The following is a 19,718-nucleotide window of genomic DNA, read 5'->3' as shown; positions in this document are numbered from 1 at the left end:
TAACAACAGTATCATTTCAATCGGCTTTAAGCATCTTTCTGCTTCAAATATTAGTTCAGAGTAATCAATATTTAAAAACCAGGAAACCATTTCTACAAATCTGATAATATTAAGTTCTGATAATATCTTTAATTAATAAATTAGCCTGCAGGGGCCTTACTGTTGGTAAACTTTTCATTTTTTATTATCTTTTAAAAATTATCTTTTTTTATTACCTACATCAACCTTAAAAGTGAAATTTCAAGACTCTACCTAAAAATATTTATATATGCAGCATGTAAAATTTCAATTAAATAAAGCATTTGGATTAACTGTACAGATGCCTACACCTACAATCAGAATGCTAACACACAAACTTATTATTGTTTCATTATAGTACATAAATCTAGCAGAAACAATACTTTTATTGAACATAATTTTTCTAATAATTACAGAAAAGAAAATATGCATAATTAAAAGATATTTCATGGACACATAAAACATATTTTTTATAAAAGTTTATAAACTTGTAAAGAGATAAATCTATAAGATCTAAATATTTTTCCTCTTATGATTTTTGGAAATAAAAGATAGTAAGCATTGAGAGTTAGTATACATGGGTTTGTACAGATTAATGAATCAAAAGGAAATGTAAACAAAATAGTTTTAGGAAGGAAAGAATGGCTTCCTCCACAAATCTCAACAGCAAGCCATACAACAGTTTTCCTACAACTTGCAGAGAACTTAAGGAATAATCTTACTTGGAACAATAAACTGCTCTGGTTGGAAGAAAAACATAAAATAGATTAAAAAAATTATTGAAGTTAAGCATATAAAAAGTGATTTCCAAAAAGAAGAGCATTACACAATGCATAAAAAATGTGAAATGTTCATTCTAGATGCTGTCTAATCATTTTAACCCTTCAGAGTTATGGATGTAAAATTCCATATTCAAGGATGGCTTTACCACTTATTATAACTGAAATTTTCTGCCAGATGAATCTAATTTTGGATTGCATGTGTATTGGAAGGAAAGGATTCGAGGTACAAAGTGAGAGAGTCATTCTAGAATTATAAGAAAGAAAATATATTTATGACATTTCGGAAAACTCTGAAATTTCTAATGCTTCAAAATCTGTAATGTTTGGAGAGTTAAGAACATGATGATATGCTTTTGACTAGGTGATATTATCGATTGATGTATAAGAAAAATACAAATAACAATGTAATACGTAAGGCTAATGATTAAGCATGATCACAATCCACCAGTAGCATGGACTAGGTCAGCTCTCTTTTAGATCATGGGTCTCCAAACTATGGCCTGAGGGCCAAATCTGGCCCGTGAGCACTAACGATCTGGACCACTAGGGATTTCTTTAAAATAATGTTATAAAATTTTAAATTACAAATAGAATATGCAATAACTGTTTCGTATAACAGCCAATCCAGAAATACATTGCCTATCATGCACATTCTTTGTAAAACATATTATACAAACATTTCTAAATTTACAATGAGTGAAATACTGTAACACTGTATATATAAAAAATCTCACATGGACATGCATGACCTCCTCATATGTCCTTTAAATTATACACATTTTTTGCTGCATTTCATTTAAACTTATTTCCTTGAATTCCATTAGAGATATATTTCTCACTCACTTTGCGACAAGGCAAAAATACATAAAAACTCAAAACAACTTCAAACAAAGCAAGAGTTTAAATTGTAAACAAATGGCGCATTCATTAGGCTTCGTAGCACTTAAACAACTTTTAAATTGTTGATAATTCTACAATTATTGCATGCAGATTAACTAAAGTAATAAAAACCTGACCCGAAATACAAGAACACCATAATTCAGTGACTTTTAAAGGAAAAAGATGCACAATTTACAAACATATAAGAATAAAAAAAATGAGCTCATCGAGCCAGGTAACAGAGTGGGTATATATATACATATATATATATAGAGAGAGAGAGACTTTTGATGCAGCAGATTGCAATCAAAAAGGGAGGTGCACAACTAAATGTTATAGCAGTGCCATATAGAGAATTTAAGACTACTTGTTTTTGAATTTTGCAAGATACATACGTACAGACATCATGAAAAAAATCTCTCCTAAATCCATTTTGGGGGAAAGAGTCTCTTTATTCTGTGCGTGCGTACAGATGTCACACAAAAAATCATTTAAATAGATTGAAGAGAGGTCAAAATGGATATTTTCATTAAAACATGATGTCCTAAATTTTTTACAATTACAATACTTCGCACTTACTTAAAGGTTTCGTGTGTTATCTTTCTAACTTTTATAGTACTATGCTAGGTCGGTTCATAGAAATTTTCAGTAGTGATTTTATTTAAAACTTAATTTTTGTTCTTTTTATGTAGTAATTTATTTTAATCTTGGAGATGTTTTTTTCACACAAAACTTACCCAAAATATAAAATACTTATGAGAGAAAGTTTGCCTCAGAGAAAAGTGTAAATAAAATACACTGATAAATTGTGACAATGGGGAGATAAAACTACTGAAAAGTAAAGTACATAAAGAAATCTGTAATATTCTGGGACAAAAATATATTTTTGAAAATGTTTAAAAACAGCTTTAAGAAATTTATATTAGGTGAAACTGCATAAATGTCTAAAAAACAAGACTTTTCATAAGATCATAGCACATAAATCCAATCACAAAAATCTCACTCCCTCATTTAAAAACATGTATGCTGTTCCTCATAAATGCTGTTCATTATAAATGCTGTTCATTACAGTGGTATGATGAATTAACTGGATCGTAGCTTTGTGAAAGAGCCAATATGGCCTACTGGCTAAAATGTTTGGAGACACCAGTTTTAGATCATATGACAGAAGAATCAAAATGTATCTAATACATACAATTTTGGATCTACTTTTTTTTTATATATATGTTTTCAACCAACATAAAAGTTTAAATTGTTTTAAAAATTCTTATCTCTATAAAAATGAATGCATATTTTTGATAACAGTAAAATTATCCAAAATATGTGTAATACAATTGATTCTTGAATATTTAGTTTTTCTATAAAACAGATCAAAAAAAATTTCATATTTTTTAAACAATGAAATGAAAACTTCATCAGGATGGCAAAATGGACAATATTTACAATTTTGGATCTACTTTTTTCCCATGTTTTCAACCAACATAAAAGTTTTAATTTTTTTTTAAATTCTTATCTTTATAAAAGTTAATGCATATTTTTTATAACAGTAAAATTATCCAAACTATGTGTAATATAATTGATTCTTGAATATTTACTTTTTCTATAAAACAGATCACACAAAAAATTTTTATTTTTTAAAAAATTAAATGAAAACTTCGTCAGAATGGCAAAATGGACAATATTATGTTTTTGAGTACCCCCCCCCCAAAAAAAACATGCCAGTTTTAGTTCTAATTATTTAATTAGGAATGACTGATGACATAATTCAATAACTGATACTTTTAACAGATATTAATCATATTATATGGTAATATTAATTGGTGGTAACTTAAATATTCATTACTGAATAATAAAGAGGGTGTTTACACATTTTCAAAATAATTTAAATAAAGAATTGAAGAAAAACAAATGTTTTGCAGTAAAAATTTGAGGCCACAAATTATTCATTGAAACGAGAAAAATGGTTTGATTTTTTTTTTTTTTTTTTTAAATTTTTCTTTCAAAACGTTGCTTGCAAACAAATTGTGGACCGAGGAATATGTTTTTGCGCTTTCCGAAGAGTAATATTCCTATTCCGTAATTCAGAAACACGGTGAAATGAATCACATTAAAATTTCTAAGTGGAAAATAAGCAATATTATTCTTCAGAAAAGGAAAAACCATCAATGGACCTTCTACATGGAAAGAAGGTTCCAAATGAATACCAAAAAAAGGTACATACTGTTTCTAATGCCTCTCAAGTTTATTCTTATTCTGTAATTATGAAGCTTAGAGCAATGTATGCTATTATATTTTCTAAGAGCAAAATAAGCAACATTATTCATTGGACATGAAAAAAACCGTCAATTATTACTTCTGCATTGAAAAAACTTCAAGCAAATATTCAAAAAAGGTACATACTCCTGTTTCTATAGTTAAATCATTAGTAACCAGAGAAAATCCGACGATGCAGAAATCAATTGTAAAATCTTTAAATACATCCGTACCAACAAAAAATAAAACAACAAACCAAGACTTACAACTTTAAAAAATCTAAAAAGCATAATGTTCACCAGCTTTGGCCAAGGCATGTGGCTCAAGACACAACAGCTTGCAGAACCCTGTATGAAAACTATTTAGCAGGACATAAATGAAAATACATTGCGACCTTTGCTGAAGCATGGTTTTACCTAAATGATGGCAACAACTAAAAAAATGTTTTATTTGATACTGAAAAGGAAGAGAAAAAGAAACCATAAACTTAGTTCCGTCAATGCATAATTAAGTTTCTGTAATGGCTTTATGATTGCCGCAGGATTCTTTTACAGTAGGAAAATAAAAATAAGAAGAGCAGAAATAAATTTCAACATTAATTCACTATCAAGAGAAAGTTTTATGACTGATATTGACAATAGAAATTCCATTTCTTTATGCCAGTGACTTTCAAAGCGTACGAATTTATCAAGACAAAGCAAGAAGAATTTATCAAGACAAAGTCATACTTTGAAAAGTACCACAGAATTTCTTGAAAAAATGAAGACCGATCATATATACATATAGTACAAAGTCCGTACTCCGGACGTCCATTATCCGGAATGATCTATAATCCAGACCTCAAAATCCAAAAACTTTTTTTGTATGCTTTATGCATGCTCGTTATTGCTCGTTTGCGCATGCACGTTGGGAGGATGTGTCTCCAGACACATTAAAAAATGCTTGGCATAATTTATGGCCAGCTACCATATATCATGGTGACCATATTTCATGGTCATTCATAGCCGCGAATTTGAAGGTATTCAGACATCGCAAAGTAAAGGTGAAATTTTCCAGTTATTGGATTTTGTAAAGAAATGTGGAGAAGCGATAATAAATGAAGATGATATAACAGAAGTTTTTCATTGGGACGACAATGCCCCAATTATCAATCAATTAATGGACAGCGAAATCTGTAGTATGGTTCTAGATCCAGAAAATACCGCTTCTGATAGTGAAGAAAGTGACAGAGAGGTTATTGAAAACAAAAAAATTTCGATTGATAAGTTAGTCGGTATTCGCAACACAACAATTACAGGACTTGAACAGTGGAACTTTGTAACTGAACAAGAAATTATGTCTGTTTATAGAATTAAAAAGAAAGTATTGGCACAAAAAACAAACCAACTTAAACAACTTACATTGAAAGAAATGTTTAACACAGTAAACAAATAAATATTAAGCTTTTTTTTGTAAATTTTGATACCCTTTAGATCATAATTGCTCTTTATTTCATAAATTACAGTTTCATATTTTTAATTGTGTAATTTCTGTATGCAATCTTACCAGATTTAAATTGATGATCTATGATCCGGAAAAACCCCTAATCCGGATGAAGTCCTGATGAGTCCGGATTATGGACTTCATACTGTATATACCTTTTTAACGTATTCGAACAAAGTTCCCTGACCTATGGACTACTGTGTATCTAGTGTCTCAAAATGAGCTCTTTGTAAGTGCTACCCACCACAATTGATGAACCCTGGAAGAAGTGGAACAGGAATGGAGATCAATACTGCCAAAATTTTATGGAGAGTCCTTCTATCATGGAAATCAGAAGAGCCCTTCCATCATAGAAATCATGACCCAGACTTACAGTCCAGTAAAAAGGCTATCAGATCGAACATTTAAAAAAATACTCTTCACATTTTAAACATAAATTAAATGGCCCAAAAATTATTCTAAAAATGTGTAAACACCCTCTGTAATAAATAAACGCATTTTCATAAGATATTGAATAATTAAAGAAAAGAAGAGAATTCCAGTTTTTATGAAATCTTAAGTTTATTCCCTGTTGTTCTTTAAAGTGGTTAGCAGTGCAAATGCCATATTATAGGACCTGAATTCGATTCCTGGAGAAGATATGGATGTTTGTCAATTCCCCTTTACTGGGGTACAATATTGAATACCCATGGACAATACTTCTGAGGATGAAATAGCTAAATGAGTGATATGCTCAGCCATTCTCAACCAATGCTTAATAAGTATGTGTCCACCCAATGGGGGAAAAAACAAATCTCATGCATTAATTTGAAAATTAAGTATTAATTTAAAATAAAAAAATTATTTTCATCAAATTTTACATTAACTAACAAAAATTTGGTATAGTTATGTAATGCATACATATATATTACATAGAACTGTAACTTAAAACATTTAAATCTGTCAATTATATTTTATACCTAACTACTGATAGCAGAAAATATAAATACATACCACTCCTTTTAATTTTTTATCAACTTCATCTGATGTCAATTTTTTGGTGAGAGAGGTTTTCCTAAGCAGCACATCACAATAATTAGCTAAAAGCTCGGCACAGCGAAATTCTGGTTGAGTTCTGTTGCCAATCCTGTAGAGAAGAACATTTAATATTCGGAAATTATTAAATAGCATTTTCTAACAAAGTGAGCAGAGCTACTTCAAAATGTACATTTTTATGTGACATTAAAATTAACAATTTATGAATTTTATGTGAAAAACAGATATGATCTTACACTTTTTGCTTTGTAGACCACTCTAAGCAGAAAACAGATGTATCGTTAACAACTTCCTTAAAAGCCTGTGAATGAAATATTCTTAAACAAATAGAACAAAATACTAATTATTATTATTATTATTATTATTATTATTATTTACTATACACCTATTAACTCTTTCGCATCGATAGAGACCCAAATCTGTTTCTCTCAAACATCTGAAATGCCTGTATATACAAATTTTTGTTGGAATGGATTTTCTTTTCCCATTCAAAGTAGAATGCTACAGCATTAACAATAGCTTACTTTTTTAAGTGAAGCGATTACTCTCTTGTGTGGTTTCACCCAGCGTGCAGTTTTCCCTTGGGACACGACTGCAGTTGAAAGCACCAATAGTGAAACATTGACAATACATAAAGAAGAGCAAAGGCACAATTCAAATAACAGAGCTACTTAATAGCTTCAAAAGAATGGTTGGTATGTCATTTAACAACTCCCGAAACCAATGCGGCATGCACTAACATGATGAAGAAAAGCACCAGGTAGAAATGTATTCAGACATTTGAGCAACCTGCTTATATCTGAATGGTCAGACGTTTCGGGTGACTTCGATGTGAATGAGTTAAAGCTGATGGAATATTTGCTGAAATTACAGGAATACCACAAGAACATTTTTTTTTTTTTTTTTTACTTTTACTTTTAAGAAATACATAAATATATTTTTCCCATTGAAATATTTCTGTTAAATTTGATTTTAACTAGAACATGCTATATGGTAAATCTCTCAGTTATAACATAAATATGAGCAATACCTTATCTCTTGATGTTAAAAATCTAGGATCGTCATTAAATGCTTCCTTGACTAGCTTGCTAAACCTTGCAAATAATTTTAATAATTGTTCTACATATTTTTCAAAGTCCTGTAAAAATAAACACACCAGAAATATAATAGTAAATAAATAAACAGAAATTTAAAACAGATGCTATATAATAACAAATGAACTTTATTTTATGGTTCAGTTTCAAACACCAAAATACTTTTAAAAATTTATATCCTCCACAAATAAGATCTATAATTCTGATTTTTTTTTTTCCATGCATAAACACAATGCTAGTTGCTTGAGAAAATAAATAACCTTTTAAATTTTTTAAAGTGACTTGGCATAATTCATAGTCTCAAATCATAAGAAACTATTGTATCGTGTGTAAATTTCTCTCGATTTTCAAACTGAAGTGTATTTTCTTGTAATTATTTTGTTACCACTGATAAAAAATGACCTTGATTCAAGCAGATGTTTAAACACAGTCTCTTCCACTCACGCTGTATAATTCTAGAGTCTGTTTTGGCATAAATTTTGTTCAGTACAGTGCTAAGAATTGAGAACTTAAAAATTCATTTTTGTCATATTATGTTCTTTTAGTTTAAAAAAAAAAAAAAAAAAAAAAAAAAGTTATTTTAATGGCTAGTCAAATTTGTGATGTATGTAGAAAAAATGCTGTTTTTAAACCCACAGTTTGAAGCTGCTTTGAAATACCTAAAAACCGAAATTTCAGCTTCGGGCATGGTGCATGCTCTGGACAACCATGCACAGTAAACAAGGACCTATAAAAGAAGCTATTGCTTAAGTTTACATGATACAATTCAGGAACTAATAGACAGACTAAATATTCCAAAAAGTATAGATCATTTGAAGAAGATCAGGCATGTAAATCCACTGCAACGTAGAAGTACCCCATACTTTATCACAGAAGAATACGCTTGCTCAAGTTAGCAGGTAATTCTTTGCTAAAAAGAAATAAAGAAGCTCCTTTTTTGAAATGACTCATTAATGTACATAAGTGTACAAGAAGTGTATAATATACTATAACTATAAGAAGAAAAAAGATCATAGGGTAAACCAAACAAACTTCCTTTAGCAATACTCACAGAGGGCACATCCCAAAAAAGTAATGCTTTGCATAAAAGAGTCTGCAAATGAATTGCATACTATGAACTATAGCCACTAAATCAGATAATAAATTTTGAAAATTTATTCCAAATGGCAGTTTATAGCAGCAATAGAAGCAAAGCATGAAGAACTGACCAACTGTCCAGGTGGGCCCCAGATTTCGGTGAATGTCAGACAAAGGCATGGAGTACAGCTGGAGGGCTTTATGACATTATCCTATATTTACTAGATTTTAATCCCTTCAGATCACTTCAAAATTCTATGGACAGCCATCTACGTTGACTGTAAAACAGAAGTCATTAACTTCTTTATGAATAAACCTAATGACGTTAAAAAAAATATTTTGCAGCTGCCAGATAAGTAACTAAAAGTCATAGAACAAATTTGTGCTTATGCGATGAATTTTCTTGTGTTTTGTAATCATCAAAATGTTGCAAAATTTTCCAGAAAACCTATACTTTTTACATTGGAGCTGTCTTTTGGAATCTTGTAAATTTTTTAACCATCAACAAGATAAATCATGTAATTCCTAAATTAAGCTTACTAAAATAACTGCCAAGAACATACCAAATTTTACCACTCCAAAAGAAATTAAGGATATCATTAGAAAACTTTATAAGGAAAAAAACTGATGTGAACACCACAATGATTTCCTTGTATGGCTTATTAAATTATACACATTTTTTGCTGCATTTCACTTAAACTCATTTCCTCAAATTTCATTAGAAATATATTTTACATTCAATTAATTCAGTTCTGATTTCATGGCATAGCAAAAATATATTAAAACTCAAGAAATCTTCATTAAAATTGTAAAATGCAAGAAAACCTAAAGTACCAAATACAGTTTAAAAAAACAATTTTTGCAATAAAAATTAGAGTTTCTATGCCAAAACAAGCAGTTTGACCATTGGACAGAAATTTTCGGCATACAAAAATTGAAAGTTAAATACTGGCCTTCCTGCACAAAAAGAAACTTAAGTTGGTGCACCAACTGATTTAATTCACTATTCTACTAAGAGCTTCAGATGTAAACGAATTGCAGCCTCATTAGGCTTAACATCACTTAAATTTTAAATTGTTGATAATTCTACAACTATTGCATGCACATTGACTAAAGGGCATAAGCCAGAATATAACAACATTATTCAGTCACTTTTAAAGCAAAAAATGCAAAATTTCTCAACATATAAGAATAAAAAGCAGAGATCACTGAGCCAGGTAAGAGGGTCTCTTACCTGGCACATATATATATATATATTTAAAATAAAGTTAAAAGTAAATTGGAGTCAAAGCAAGGTGAATCCTGGACAATATTAATAACTGCATCCTTTTAAAGGGGTTAAACATAAAATCAAAACATTTCAAAATAAAAAATTATCATAGTAGTATAAAACTTGAATTCTAAAAATGTAAAAAGGGAAAATATACACTCTTTTGAAGAAAAAAAAAAAAAAAAAAAAAAAATCGAAGCACCAAAAAAGACTTTTGCAATCATGATGAAATTTGGTATACAAAAACATCTTGATCGAACATGCAAATGATCAAAGTTTCAAGGCAAATGAACAGGAATTGCGATCATAGCCCGCGTTTCTAGTGAGCAATTTGCAAAGTATAAAACCAGTAACAGAGGAGGAAAATTTATCTTTCTTTGTTGCTGCCCTTGTAATTCCTTCAAGAAGCAACTAAAAATGCCATTACGATGATTCGAAGATCTTACAGACAACTAAACGACTTAAAATGTGGTCCCATTGTAGGGTTGTATGAAGCTGGGTGGTCACAGCGAGCAACAGGCAGCCACCTGCAGCGTACACACACTGCTGTGCAAAGATGGTGGCAGCAATGCTTGCTACAAGGAAATTGCCGACGAAATGAAGGCTCTGGAAGGACAAGAATCACAAATGCAAGGCAAGATACCAGGTTCAAACTGCCCCAATGGTATCACTGTCGACCATTCAATGCACTACAGCCATGTCTATAACTTCCATGGTACCGCCCTCCATCTCATGGCCCTTGTCTGAGGCAGGGTTACGCTCACAGAGGCCTTTAAGACGTTTGCCTTTGACCCCACAACATCGGCAGAGTTGTCTGGAGAGTGGGAGTTTCTTATGAAAGCAGGTCATCTTTAGTCATCCTCCGTACATCTTTAACAGCGCAATGATATGTTGATACCATCCTGAGGCCGGTTGCATTACCCTTCATGGCCCGTTGTCCTGGGGCCATTTTCCAACAAGATAATGCCAGGCTACATACCACTCGCATATCTCTGGACTGTCTCTGCGTAGCTGATACTCTTCCTTGGCCAGCAAGGTCACCAGGCCTTTTACCAATCGAGCATGTCTGGGACATGATAGGCCGCCAGATTCGGGCACCACAAAATATTGCATATCTGGAGCGACAACTGGTGAATGCCTGGCAGAATGTGTCGCAGAATGACATTAGGAGCCTCTACCACTCATTGCCTCAACAAATTCAAGCATGCATTGCCGCCAGGGCGGTTCAAACAGTTGACTAGCTACTAATTTGAACACTCAATGCGTGATTGTGAGCCGTGAACAAGTATTATGACCTTGATTTTTTAATCCTTTTATTATCTGTGTATGAGCCATACACATATTCAATTTTATCAAAAACAACCACTTCCTTTATGGTGCTTCAATTTTTTTTTTTTTTTTTTTTTTTTTTTTTTTTTTTTTGCAAAACAGTGTATACAAGAGCATAAAAATTAATCTCCCATTATTCAAACTTTAATTCAGAACTCATCAGGGGAAAATGAATAAAAGCTTCATAAAAGTTAATTAATATGCTTCGAAAATGCGTTTTGTTCTTCTGGTAAATTTGAGATCAAAAACCGACAAAAGAAGGAAATTTATAATACATACAAACTCATATTAAACCAAAAAAAGTGAATCTGAACATTACATAATGTAAAATGATTATTCAAAAAAAAGGGGGGCTAAAATCATTATATGTATATCTGAAATTCAAATTGAAATATAAAGACAGATCACAATGTAAGTGTATTTTAAAACAAATAGTTATTTAAACAATATTCTAAAAATGAGTGTTCCCTGATTATGTTTAACTAAACTTTTAATTCCAAGAAAACGAATAACTCTTCATAAAGATTGCTTAAATAATAAAATCAAAGCACAGCCCATTTCGACAAAAACTGAAAGTCTAATAAAAATAAAATTGAAAGAACCTATGAAATATAAAATTTAAAAAATGCAAACTTATTGAAATCATATCACATTCTTCAAACGAAAATTTACTTAATCCTTCAGATGACCAAACTGAGTTTCTTGTAGAATTCAGAGTGGCTCTGAAGAACCCAAAGATGGTAGTTCTTGGGAAAAGTATGCAATGAGGTTCAGTCTCTAACAGCAGAGCTAAGTATTTAAACGTGTGTTCAAATAAACCTCTCCTGTTAAACTCTGTTTGTGGGGAAGTCAAATGTGGGTGCGGTCGTGAAATTTACTACCACAGGGAAGGGTGACCACCAAAGTTCAAAGTGGCACCGTTAAGAAACTCTAAAAATGCTGTCTTCTGTAAAATCTTAAAATTGTGAAAGTAGTACTGGCTCAAAGTTGAGGAAAAGAAAAAATATATTTAAAAAGATAAAAGTCTTCATATAATTGGGGTACAAAATGTTTCTGAAACTAAAAAGCCCCATTTTAAGCAAGAAAATTTGCCAGTAAAATATTAATAATTGAAAAGGAAAAGAAACAAAATCTTTGTACATATTTACATTAAATTTCTTACCGTAGCCACCCAACTATTACCTCTGATTAGGATTTAAGTAATAAATATCAATTCAGAAGTCAAACAACAAAAATCAGCGTTATATTTTCAAAATTTTCACAGGACTAGTTTCGATGGTTCTGCCGAACCACCATCCTCAGCTGCAAAACCGCAAATGAACAAGATAGGAAATAATGATTAGATATGATAAGAAAGCCTGGACAAGAATAAGCAAGTGGCGCCATCTGTTGATGAAACCAGAACTAAAACATAATTTCTTTAAAGGCCAAAGGCAAAGATGGATTGGAATTAGGATCATTAACTAGAACAGAAAGGTTTTTTTTTAATGTGAAATGCTTCTAGAAAATCCATTTCTCGAATGGAAGATGTTTTTTGAATAATTTTGGCAGCAGAAAAATTGAAAGTGCGATTTTCGGACCAACAATGTTGAGCAACAGAAGACTTCTGTGTTTCCTTTTTTCTAACATATGACTCATGTTCCTTGACGCGAAATTTTAAGGCTCTCTTAGTTTGGCCAATGTAATACCACACTGGCAAGGAATCCTATAAATACCCCAGGAATTCATATACAGAATGGGGTCTTGGAGTATGGAACTCGGAATTTTATTGATGGGAGAATAAACAACCCAAAAGTTAAATTTCTGCAAAATATGTGCAACTTTATAGCTAATTGATGGAAAGAAGCGAATGACAACAGAATTTTTATAATCTCCTAAAACAAGAGTGTGCCTTTTAGTGTGTTGAGATGAGAATTTTTTAACTGCTTGATTACTAATGTTGGGTAAAAAGCCCGTCAATAGCTATTGCTTTTAAATAATTTAGTTCTTTATCAAGGGATAGTTTGGAGGAGCAAGCTTGAAGAGCACGGAAAACATAGGAATAAAATGAAGCTAACTTTTGTTTAGTCGGATGACATGATTTAAAGTGTGGTAGAAGGGAAACCGATGAAGGTTTACGGTAAACCGTAGTACTGAAATTGGATGTGTTATGTGTGACCAGAATGTCGAGAAACAGAAGAGAATTGCAAGTCTCAAATTCAAAAGTGAATTGAATAGCAAGATCAATAGAATTCATTGTTGAAAGAACTTTATTTAAATCATCTTTATTACCTTCAAACAGGGTAAAAGTATCGTCTACGTAATGGAACCATGCCGGGAAGTTTAATGTTTCAAACAATTTTGATTCCTAATAATGCATGTAGATATCAGCCAGGATGGGAGTGAGGGGGCTTTCCATGGCTAATCCCTCAGTTTGCTTGTAATATTTATTTTGGAAAACAAAATGTGTTTGTTTCAAACAGAGTTGAGTGAGAGAAATTAGCTCATCAATTTCGATGCAAGACAAATGAAATTCACGAAATCTGGTTTCTAGACATCTTAATGCACCTTCCACTGGAACATTGGTGAATAATGATTTTACATCAAAAGAAACCATGAGTAAATTTCTAGGAGAAATGTTTTAACCTTTTTTACAAACTCTATTGAATTTTTTATTGTGTAAATGTTATTGTCTAATAGAGTTGAAAATCTAGAAACTAAATATTTAGCTAATGGATATGAGGCAGTACCTGAGCTTGATACAATAGGGCAGAAAGGAATACCACTTTTATGAATTTTGGGAAGAGCATATAATCTGGCAAAATTCGCAACAGATGAGATAAGCGAATGTTTTAAGTTGCTTGAAATGATTCGTGAAAATTTGATTGCAGTTTTCATTTTTGACAGGTCCGAAGGTGAAGGATCTTTAGGGATCGGATTATATGGTCCTTCGTTTAAGAGTTTAGTGACACCATCAATGTAAGTGTTCTTATCCATGACAGCTATCTGGCCACCTTTGCATGCCTCTGAAATGATAATATACGGGTTAGAATGAATTTCGCGCATTGTAGCTCTTTCTCTCACAGTTAGATTTGGTTTCAAAGGTTTATTATTGAATTTCACATTATGAGCGATAAGATGCCTAATCATTTCTTTCTGTGAATCTGAAACTTTACTGAACTTGAAAGTTTTTTCAATAGGAGCCAAAATCTTTGGAATCGAGAGTTTACAGGTTTGTGAGAAGTTAAAATTATATTTTAGACTTCTCTCTTGTTCTTCTGAAAGACTAACATTAGAAATATTAACTATTGGCTTGATGTTTACAATGGGAAGATTTTTTTGAACTACTGGAAGACTGTAAAAAAAGTTTTTCGAATATAACTGCAAGGGTGTTTTTATGACGGTTAACTGCATTCTCCGTTCTAGACCAAGACTTTTGTTCAAGGGCAGTGAATTTTGGATATGAATTAGGGAGTTCCAGATGAAGCTTATAGAGTTCATGTTCAATTTTGGACAATTGTTGACGTGTATCCCTTATGATGGACCGAAGTAAGGCAAGCTTGAAATTTAACAGAATTCTTGAAATGCGACTGGAAGGTTTTTGATTAGATTTGATTTGAATAAAATTGGAGATCAATTTTTTACATTTACATTTAAGTAAAAAGTCAAGATGATTCAGGAATTTTTGCTGCTTCAGGTGTAATTTAGTGAAACGATTAATGGATGAAGGCATGATAAACAATGCAGAAAATCAAACTAAATAATAATAAAGCACATACAAAACAGCAGAAAAAACTTTCACTGAAACGAATAGAAAACAAAACGCTTGTAACCAAAATGCATGAAATCAGACAAGCAAAGCACAATATCCAAATATGCGAAACATAAACAGAACTAGAAAATTGCAAAAAAGTACTTACCGAAACCCATTCAATCACAAAATGGCGGCCACACCATGTGCAAAAAAGGAAGCAAAAAATAAGCCGTTTTGGGCTCGGAAACACATACAAACGCAACACGACAAAAACCACGTGGAAAAAAGAAAGCACAAAATAAGCCTGTTTGGGACTTCTATAATTAAGACACAATAACACGCCGAACAAATACTAATTCAGAAGTCAAACAACAAAAATCAGCATTATATTTTCAAAATTTTCACAGGACTAGCTGCAAAACCGCAAATGAACAAGATATGAAATAATGATTAGATAAGAAAGCCTGGACAAGAATTTTTCTGTTCTAGTTAACGATTCTAATTCCAATCCATCTTTGCCTTCAGCGTTTAAAGAAATTATGTTTTAGTTCTGGTTTCATCAACAGATGGCACCACTTGCTTATTCTTGTTTAGGCTTTCTTATCTTATCTAATCATTATTTCCTATCTTGTTCATTTGAGGTTTTGCAGCTGAGGATGGTGGTTCGGTAAAACTATCGAAACTAGTCCTGTGAAAATTTTCAAAATATAACGCTGATATTTGTTGTTTGGCTTCTGAATTAGTATTTGTTCAGCGTGTTATTGTGTCTTAATTAATAAATATCATATCACTATAAATGAAAAATTTTTTTAAAATACAGTTAATAGCAGCTTTCTTCAGGGTTATAGAAATTTTTAATAGAGGTGTTTTATTCTCAAAGAGAATTTTGACTAAATAATTTATTTCTTCTTGTAAGTATTCGACTTTGTTACAAATACTTTTTATTCTAAGGAGCTGAGTATGTATGGTATTTAGAATTACTCTTCTGGAGATACTGGAGTGTCAATAGATTAGTTTAACAGTAGGAAAATCAAAATTTCTTCTTGTCATAAATTTTGATATCTTTAAAGTTGATAATTTGCTAATCAAGTTAATTAATATCTCCTTGTTGAAAGTTAGTTTTATTGAGTTTCAAACATGAAGGATAAATGTGATCGAATTCTATTTTATTGAAGTTATTGATTGCAATAATATCATCCATGTATTTGTATATGCTTTAGTAATATGAACTTTGTACTTGAGATAACTGTTGTTGAAAATGAAATTCCTTGGTGAAAAGGTACACATTATAGATCACTGAACTAGATCTTATCCCCATTAGGATACTGTTGATTTGCTTAAAAAAAGCATTATTAAAAGCAATGTAATTATTAAAAAGAATACTTTCTAAATACAGCTGCCATTCTTCCTTGGAAATAACCGTAATAATTTGTGGAAATAAATCTGGTAGAGTTAAAAGACTGTCAAATACTTCTTGCAACGGAACAGCCATGTATAAATTCTCAAAATCATTAACGGAAAATAATTTTAATTTTAATAGTGAGAAGCATTTCTAGTATCTGTGTGTTATTACTTATTATCCAAGTGAAATTGTGATCTTGCATCTGTGTGTCTTAATTAAAGTAGAGAACTGTTAAGTATTTTAGCAAAACGGTTTTCTATTTCTTTCATGTAATTTCTGGTCTTGTTAGCTATAAATTGAAATCTGGCATTTTGTGAAATTTGAGCAATGCATAAAGGTTGGAGAATCTATTGTAAAATATACTGGTGGTTATTTTAAGTCTTCAATGAATTGCAGTGAAACGTCTTTGCAGAATATTCGCCATAGTTACTGCGGCATGGAGTTCTTCTATAATCAGATTATGGTAGAAAACCTTTTAAATAATACTAAAGTTGTTACTGGCTTTGCCAATTTTCGTAATGGTAAAAAAATTCTTCAATATTTTAACTTTCTTGTCTAAATCTCATTTATTATGTGTTCTTTGGTATGCTTTTTGAAGTCATGGAGCATTGCTTCTTTCTATTCTAGATAAGTTGTAGTAGGTAAGTTAGTTTTGTAGCTGGAGAAGACTATGGAACTTTCTAGATTTTTTCTAGAAATTATTGGATGCTGAATTTTTTGCTTACTTTAAAAGTGGGTTGAAATTTGGTGCCAAGATTCATTAAATGCTTTAAAGTTCTGTCTTTAATAATTTCATAATTGTCTTTAATAATTTTTATATATAATTGGTGCAGCTGATTGCAACAAAAAAAGGAGTTGCACAATTAGATGTTATAGCACTCCCATGTACAAAATTTCTCTGTTCTACAGCTAATTGTTTTTGAGGTAAGCGAGACACATACATATGTATGTACAGATGTCATGGAAAAAAAATTCCTTCTGAATCCATTTTGGAAAGAAATTCCTTTATTCAGGCCATATGCACAGATATCATTGAGGAGGAGGGAAAAAAAACCATTCAAATGGATTCGAGAGAGGTAAAATGGATATTTTCATTGAAATATATCCGGAAATGTTTCTATTACAAAGCTTCCTTTACTTTGTACAAAGAAGTAAAAAATGTTAAGAAATGATCCAATTACCAAAAGATTTATAAAATATGCATCTAAAACTATCACGTGACTGTGCAGTACAATAAAGACCTAAAACATATATTTTTTAAATGTTCGGGAACTTGCAAACATTTGCATACTACAGAAAGAAGGGAAAGAAATCATGCCAACTTAATAGCTGGAAATCATTTAAACTTCTACCAAAAACACATTTAGAAAGAATTAAATAATGTCTTTCCTTATAAAATAATATATTTGGTTTCAAAAGACATCTTTTTTACCAGAAGACACTTTCTATAAAAATGACATATCAATCTGGTATTATTATTCTTTTTAAAAAAAATTTTAACTTCTCGCCTATTTCTAATTAACTTAAAAAATTCTTATTACAAAGAAAATGTTTTAAAAACACTTAAGCATTAATTAAAATACTTCTAGCATGTTTAATTAGATATATATTACCAAAAAAAATCTATCAAATATAATACAGTCAAAGTAAAGAATTAATGGTACTTCCTTATTATAGTGGCCCCCAAGACTAAGAATCGCCAATCAACAAGATATCTCACCAGCTAGTGAGACACAAAGATATAAATAAATCACACAATATACAATAACAATAATACTCAAATCTTGTTGCCTAAGAATAGTTTTAACAATCATTATGGCAAGGCCATTTTTCTGAAACTGCTTTTAATTGATTCCTCAAAAACATAATTTTTGCCTCCACAGAAATTCTGAAAGATATGATTTGAGGTGATGTTGAGCCATGGCCTGTTGTTTACCACTACGCCACTTGGCTAAACACCCCATTCTATCCACATCTAGAATGTGGAATCGGTAGGGAAAATGACGAATTCTGATTCCTGAAATTTTAAAGACTCCGATTCCCTCATATATATATATATATATATATATATATATATATGTGCATGTGTAATGTTTTCAGTTATTCCCACACATCGTGGGTGAATGGTGAGGCTATTCCATTTCACGTTTTGGCAGATGGTTGACGAAGCTGGGATGATTGCAACACGGAGAAAAATGACGACTCAGGACTTTTCACTTTTAACAGCACATCTTTATTTTATTTTAAAGCAGATGATTTTTTCCAGATGAAGTTACTCAAATACTTATTCAGTAATTGAATTATTAGATACGACTGACTTATAACGTTCTAACAAAGAAAGAAGAGCATAGCGGAGGCATTAGCAGAATGAAGGCGAGAAGGCATCTGTGTAGGAGAACTTATGACGCAGCATTTATATGAAAGGTTATGTAACAGAGTAGCTTCTAGAAAAATGTAGAAAGACTTATGACGCAGCATTTATATGAGGAGGTTATGCAATAGGCGCGAATGTTCTAGAAGGTACTGGTCTAGGGGAAGATCCTGAATTGCAGAAAATTAATTAAAGGTTGCTGGTTCGCAAAGAGCAAAGCCATCATATTTCTTTTTATATTTTACATCTTCCCCCCCCCCGTCAAAAGGAGAGGCCTTGGTGAGAAAAGCATTAGTACAGGAGTAAAGCAAAAGTATGAGAAAAGACATGAAAACATCCAGGACATAGCGTACAAGCTTTAACTATGGCCTATCATAGTTTATGACTTTCTCATATAAAATTTGGACTTTATAGCATATGAAATTTTGAACATTAAAACTATGAGTTATAAATACATATACAATATATGACTAATTTTAAAACTATAACATAATAAATATGGAATACTGATAAATAAATAAGTTATAATTACAAAAGTTCTCAATTTTGTTAAAATGTCCATTTTGTTTTTTGAAAGTCCTTTTCATAAAAAGAGTTCGAATAGAATGAAAATATCTGGTAAAACCTCTCAATGCCAGATAGTCCACAAATATGATGCATTTTTTTCGCTGAGTATGTTTTCATAATAGTAAGCTTTGATTAGAAAATATTTTACATTTTTTAAATTTTTATATTTTAAAATGCCTTTGTTGAAAAAAAAATTAAATAATATGAAAATTGGCATCTTAATTTGTAATATAATAGAAATATTTTCATCAACAAAAATTTGAAAGAATTTTATTTGAACATTTAGTTTGTGAAAAAATTTGAACTTTTACCATGTGGAACTTTCAAGAACTTTACAAAATTTCATTGGACATTCTTATCTCAGAACACTAAAAAATGTGAATTTGTTTTAAAAGAGTACAGCGTCTAAAATTATTATTGAATTCA

General features: G+C 31.1%; 1 protein-coding gene across 1 annotated transcript in view; it reads right to left on the bottom strand.

Moving 5' to 3' along the window:
- Positions 1-19,718, bottom strand: part of LOC146995396 (cullin-5-like) — a 201,130-nt gene that overhangs the window by 85,240 nt on the left and 96,172 nt on the right. The window contains exons 7-10 of the mRNA XM_085823109.1: positions 17,080-17,135; positions 7,480-7,587; positions 6,686-6,750; positions 6,408-6,540 (exon numbers count right to left, since the gene is read on the bottom strand). Of these exons, the coding sequence (XP_085679235.1) occupies positions 6,408-6,540; positions 6,686-6,750; positions 7,480-7,587; positions 17,080-17,135 (362 nt within the window). The remainder of the gene's footprint in view (positions 1-6,407; positions 6,541-6,685; positions 6,751-7,479; positions 7,588-17,079; positions 17,136-19,718) is intronic.

The sequence above is a fragment of the Stegodyphus dumicola genome, chromosome 9 (genome assembly GCF_044657685.1).
Source record: "Stegodyphus dumicola isolate Sdum_Otavi_A_Nest chromosome 9, ASM4465768v1".
NCBI classification, from domain to species: domain Eukaryota; kingdom Metazoa; phylum Arthropoda; class Arachnida; order Araneae; family Eresidae; genus Stegodyphus; species Stegodyphus dumicola.
This window is presented reverse-complemented; position numbering and strand designations above follow the sequence as displayed.